Here is a 6,290-nt window from a genome sequence, read left to right as displayed (position 1 = left end):
GTGACGGCCGTGGTACTCCACAGGTTCGATCCTGGGTAGGAGCAGGGATCTTTCCTCATTCCTGTGTATCCAGGAAAGGCATAGGTTCACACAGACTGCTATGAAATGAGTACCAGAGTAATCTTGGGTAAAAGGCGGTTGGGGTGAGAGACTGGCTACCCATCCATCCCCCCTCCTCCGCCCCTCCCCCCCAACCCCCCCATTCTAATGGCGTGGCAAAGGAAGTCTGAAGTCTACTTGGAATCAGGCTAGTGGACTGGTCTTGGACTGTGCGCTACAGTCTTTGCCTTTTTTTCTGTGTTTTCTGTTACCGTGGTGTATGGAGTGTATAACACGTTGATTGCATGCTATGACTAACTCTGGACTTCTGGCACTTTAAGTGTAAGTTTCTTCTACTTTGCTTACTTTCCCGTGAGCTTAAATGTTTCCCAGATACGAGGATCTGGCGATTTAACTTGTATTAATGTCTGATAACCAGTACATAATGAAACTGTTAAAGGCCACATCACAACTAAAAAAACGGATAAGTTCCTCGCAATCAGTGGCTACTGTTATGGCGTATGTGTTGGGAATGGAAGTTGGAAAAGGACAACACACGTTTTAAAAATGCTATAATTTATTTTACAATAAATTACAAATAAATATAGTGCTCTGATTCATCACATCATGACACATCGGAATGCCAGGAAGTGAGGTCAGATTACCAGGCGTAGGCGAGACCCAAACCGTTGCTGTAGGTCATGTGGGCGACGGCGGGGGCGGCAGAGTAGGCGACTCCCAGCAGACCGACGGCGGGGGCGGCGGCCTTGACGACGGCGGGGGCGGCGTAGGCGGCGGGGGCGGCGTAGGCCACGGGAGCGGCAGCCTTGACGACGGCGGGGGCGGCGTAGGCGACGGGGGCGGCCACGTGGGCGACGGCGTCGTTGCTGACGCGCACGTCAGACTTGCTGACGCTGGAGTAGGGCGTGTCGATGGTCTTGGAGTAGGTGGACACCTGTCCCAGGTTGCCGAAGCTCCTCAGGATGTTGGAGTGCTGGGAGGTGATGGCCGCGGGGGCGACGGCGTGGGCGCCGTAGGCGGCGTAGGCGGGGGCGGCGTAGGCGGGGGCGGCGTAGGCGGGGGCGGCGTAGGAGACGGCGGCGGGGGCGGCCAGGTAGCCAGCGCGGGCCACGGCCAGCACGGCGGCGAAGATTGCGAGCTGTAAGGGACGGGACAGTCACCGTTTGTCCAGGTACACAATACAGTCAGCAAAATTGTTACTTGGTCAACACTGCAGACTGCTACTTTAAATTTACCTAAATTTATGCCTATTGTCTAACTTCGGTTGGTGCCACTACACGTCACAAGGAGCTGCGTGAATTTCGGATCAATAGAATAAAGAGAAAGGGCTTCCTCTCGACACAAGAAAATACAAGTAAATGGATAACCATTAATTTCGCAAAATATTACTTCTGCGTGACAAATTGGTTCCTTGCGTGATGTACGCTAGCTGATTACCTTATGCATTTTATATGAATGAACTAACAGAATGGTTGCTTGATGTGACATGTCGGTGACCCAGAGACAGGCAGAGGGAGGAGAAAGCAAGCGCCAGCCGTACCCTCTTTCGACCTAAATCGCACCTAAGTAGACGTATACTTTTGACTGAACATGGTAGTCCTATTAAGTACAATACTTTCATTAAAAGTTTCCTTTCACAGTTTTTGAGTGTCTGATTTAACGATGTGGCAAGGTGTCACAGTAACTATTTTGGTCTTGTCAGAGCACCACATAATGCAGTTCTACGCTTCATCAGGTAAGATGGATGGCCAAAGGTATTTATTCTGATGTAGAAGTTCCGATATAGACACGACAGGTTGCTGATGCAACTATGCAAATCTGAAGATGAACCAGAGAGATCGAAACTAGACATACTGAAAAAAAAGTACAACTGAGACTGAAAAATAAACATATTAAATTTTCTTACGATTTTTATTGCTTTAATATGTTTATATCCTGTAATAAATTCATCATCACAGCAATAACGGAATGAATTGGTATTTTTCATAGTCTTTTTTGTAAATGTTGGAGGCGAGGCGCGCCTGTTTCGCTTTTCCTATTATGCCCAAATTACACACAATCCACGGCTTCGCAGAACATAAACAAACTGGAAGATAGGTAAATAAAAAATAGCATCTGAAAAATAAGCCATAATAATGGATACACATGGCCAGCAAGATGTGGACATAGGAATAAGTATTACTGTTTAAAATGTTATTGTGGATTGTCAAGTCCGCAGCTCGTGGTTGTGCGGTAGCGTTCTCGCTTCCCACGCCCGGGTTCCCGGGTTCGATTCCCGGCGGGATCAGGGATTTTCTCTGCCTCGTGATGACTGGGTGTTGTGTGATGTCCTTAGGTTAGTTAGGTTTAAGTAGTTCTAAGTTCTAGGGGACTGATGACTATAGATGTTAAGTCCCATAGTGCTCAGAGCCATTTGAACCATTTTTTTTTTTGGATTGTCAACAAAATCGCTACACTATGCGACTGAGACTGTGGAAGCTCATGGATAATTTTAGTACCACTCAGTAGTCGCAAATCTCTTTCCGATAAGTATGTTGTAAACGGAGAGAAACCGACACCGTGCACAGATAAATACGTAGCCAGCCATGTGACTCACATGTACAATACCCAACCCCAACATACAAAATTAAATTCATGAAATGTATCGACAGTCGTTATTGTTAAAACATAGACCAGTGCAATCATACTGGATCGAAAGTATTCCAAATTTTAATTAGAATGTTTCATCGAATGATTTCTGTAAATTCATGCAGGAAGGAAGGAAAAGACCTGTCCGCCATTTGCCTTCATAATTTCTATTTATCAGTGTGAACACCCACTTTTGCGACCGATATTCATGAAGTATCTTGGATTTATACTGATACATTGAGATATAGTCTCTGTTCTTTCATTTGCGTGGCATGAGCGCGCCTGTGATTTTATGAAATGTGGAAGCATAAATGTAGCTTTGTCTTCATAACAAAATGATGATAATGGTATTCTCGCAATGGCAACTGCAGTATTTAAATGTAGAAGTCCACTCTGCTATCCTCTGAGATGAAGATGAGGATATTGTAATCTGTAATACCTCTTCCCGTTTATGTTCACGAGACAAACCAAATGATGGGAAGCAAGTATCGAAACGAACTTAGCCGGGGAAGAAATTAACTTATAGGACTGTTTCACAGTAAATCACATGGACAAGAATGTCATAATATCCGGGAGTCGTTAACAAAGGAAATCGCTAGAGACAGAATATCAACTGAAATGGAAATAAGTGAGAGAACGAATGGTTATGTCCGTATGGAAGTAAGTGTATCACCATGTGCCTGAGCTGACTATGGGAAACAGCGGAAATACTGAAGTAGGTGTAAGCTATATGACAGATGGGTAACGTACTATATGTGTTAGAACCAAGTAGGAACTATAGGAATGGGAGACCAAGAACAAAGTGCTCGAATGAGACAGGGATGCACATTTTCCTTCTCACTTTTCGAGCTGTACATCGAAGAAACAACAACGAAAATAAAATATAGCTTCAGGAGATCAATTAAAATTCATTGTGAAAGAATATCAAAGATGATATGCACCGATGACACTGCTATCCTCAATGAAAGCGAGGAGGAATTTCAGAATGTAATGCTACATTTACTGATTGTTGTACGGGTTATGAATGTAAGATGTAAAGTTTATCGCTTGCGCCAGTAATGCCTTTCAAAAAGGACAATAAAGAAAGAGGTCAAACGCGACTCTTCTGTGTAGGCCACTGCATGGTTAGGACGTAATTTCAGCTCCTTTCTACTCTGTTAATTTTCAAAGTTGAAGTGTGACACACAGTACTAGGATGTATTTTTGTATTTGTCATAAAATTTCATTCTTCATTAATAAATAGTGTTTCAGTTAAAATGGCGGTTCATCGTTTTGGCCTAGTCAAAGCCTCGTCTCAAAGGAGATCACCAAATGGATGTATTCAACAAATAGTTATAGTCACTGCAAGAGATGTAATTCTAAGAGGAGGAGATACGCTTCCAAGGATATAATCCAATGATCTACTGAGCACGGATTATGGATTGAAAGTAAACAGGAGAAAGACGAGCAGTAGCAGAAATGAGATCAGCCATAAACTTAAGATCAGAGCTGGGGACCACGAAACTGATGGAGTCCTGGTATCTTAGAAGTAAAAAAAAGAACATGCGACGGTCGAAGTGACGACATGAAAAGCAGACTAGTGCAGACAAAGACGGCATTTATAGCCAGAAGAAGTCTAGTAGTATCAAACGCCGGATTTCTGGGGCACAGGATTGTATGAAAGTGACTGGAGGGAAACCACAAAAGCAGATTATAGAATCGTTTCAGATGTGGTAGTATAGAAGGATATTGAAAATAAGGTGGACTGACAGATAAGTGGGGAGGTAAGAAGTGTATGGAAAACATTGACAAGAAGAAGAGACAGGGCGAAATGACACGTGGTAAGAGATTAGGACAGAACTTCCGTGGTAGTAAGAGAGCAGGAGCGTAAAAACGGAACGGGAAGGCAGAGATTGAAGTACCAATCACTGAGGACGATAAATTTCTTCTGTGAGATGAGGAGGATAGTACAGGATAGTAAGTGAATTGTTGACAAAAATAAATGATAGAAACGCGCTGGATGGCTTCACGACGTGTCTCTTCAGTCGATATCTAGCGTGAGATGTTCCATGCAGGGATAACTCTTCATAGTAAGTGCCCTACAGCAACTCTCATAATCTTAAGTGGACAAAGAGCCAGTTTGTTAGCAGAGTGGTCCACTTTGGTGGCGTACGTGACACTGAGGTCATGTATTTCAATCATGTGTCGACTAAATGGCTTCAGTAGGATGACGAGCCCCTATTGTAAATACACTGATCCAAAGTGAGCTGGTGGGATGCTTCAAAAAGAGCGCAAAGCGCAAGTATCAGCTGCCCGATCCACGAGACACAAGAAGCAGTGCAGCTTTCCCAAACAAAGTAGTCGTTGCCGCCAGCAGCAGAGCCCAATACGAGGTTCGGCGTGAGCCCACTGGTGGTGCTACGGCGCTCTTACCTTGTACATGGTGTGAGTGGTGGTCAGAGCGAATCTGGAGAGGAGCGCGCCCGCCATGCGTTTATATACGTCTGGCCGCGCCTGGCTGTTTCGTCACCTGCCGTGCGCAAGGTCCAGCCGCGGCTCACCTCGTGGGCACGCACGTGCCTCCGCCGCGCCCCACCTCCCAGCACCGCCCCGAGCACTTGCTGCCCCTAAACTAGACCCAATACACGCTGAGACACTGATACCTAGCAAATGATGGGCGTGATCCCTAGTCTCTCCTATTCTCGGCCTTCTACATCTACATCTACGCAATTACTCTGCTGTTCACAATAAAGTGCTTGGCACAGGGTTAAAGGAACCACCTTCAAGCCGTCTCTCTACCGTTCCTCTCTCGAACAGCACGCGGGAAAAAACGAGCACTTAAATATTTCTTTGCGAGCCGTGATTTCTCTTATTTTATCGCGATGATCATTTCTCCCTATGTAGGTGGGTGCCAACAGAAAACTGGTGATTGAAATTTCATAAGAAGACCCCGTCGCAACGACAAACGCCTTTGTTTTAATGATTGCCACTACAATCCACATATCATGTCTGTGACACTATCTCCCCTAATTCACGATAATACAAAACGAGCTGCCCTTCTTTGTACTTTTTCGATGTCATCCGTCAGTCCCACCTGATGCGGATCCCACGCCGCACAGCAATACTCCAGAATAGGGCGGACAAGCGTGGTGTAAGCAGTCTCTTTAATAGATCTGTTGCACCTTCTAAGTGTTCAGCCAGTGAATCGCAGTCTTTGGTTTGCTCTACCCACAATATTATGTATGTGATCGTTCCGATTTAGGTTATTTGTAATTGTAATCCCTAAGTATTTAGCTGAATTTACAGCTCTCAGATTTGTGTGGCTTATCGCGTAGTCCAAATTTAGCTGATTTCTTTTAGTACTCATGTGAATAACTTCACACTTTTATTCAAATGGTTCAAATGGCTCTGAGCACTATGGGACTTAACATCTGAGGTCATCAGTCCCCTAGAACTTAGAACTACTTAAACCTAACTAACCTAAGGACATCACACACATCCATGCCCGAGGCAGGATTCGAACCTGCCACCGTAGTCACACTTTTATTTATTCAGGGTTAATTAATACTTTTCGCACCATACAGATATCTTATCTAAATCATTTTGCAAGTCGTTTTGATCAT

The 6,290-nt window shown here is 44.7% G+C and overlaps 1 protein-coding gene across 1 annotated transcript; it reads right to left on the bottom strand.

The window, feature by feature from the left end:
- Positions 1-700: 700 nt before the first annotated feature.
- LOC124605989 (cuticle protein 67-like) lies at positions 701-5,157 on the bottom strand. The gene is made up of 2 exons (XM_047137988.1): positions 5,101-5,157; positions 701-1,198 (listed from the first exon to the last, which is right to left on the bottom strand). The coding sequence occupies exons 1-2, from the start codon at positions 5,155-5,157 to the stop codon at positions 701-703; spliced, it is 555 nt and encodes a 184-aa protein (XP_046993944.1).
- Positions 5,158-6,290: the final 1,133 nt, after the last annotated feature.

Source organism: Schistocerca americana, chromosome 1 (assembly GCF_021461395.2).
Source record: "Schistocerca americana isolate TAMUIC-IGC-003095 chromosome 1, iqSchAmer2.1, whole genome shotgun sequence".
Lineage (NCBI taxonomy): Eukaryota > Metazoa > Arthropoda > Insecta > Orthoptera > Acrididae > Schistocerca > Schistocerca americana.
The sequence above is the reverse complement of the archived record's forward strand: the minus strand, read 5'-3'. Positions and strand labels throughout refer to the sequence as shown.

Excerpts from the sequence above, each read along its gene's own strand:
- LOC124605989 (XM_047137988.1), bottom strand. The coding sequence starts at position 5,157 with ATGGCGGGCGCGCTCCTCTCCAGATTCGCTCTGACCACCACTCACACC. Across the intron at positions 1,199-5,100 it reads CCACTCACACCATGTACAAG|CTCGCAATCTTCGCCGCCGT; the intron begins GTAAGAGCGCCG and ends CGTCCCTTACAG.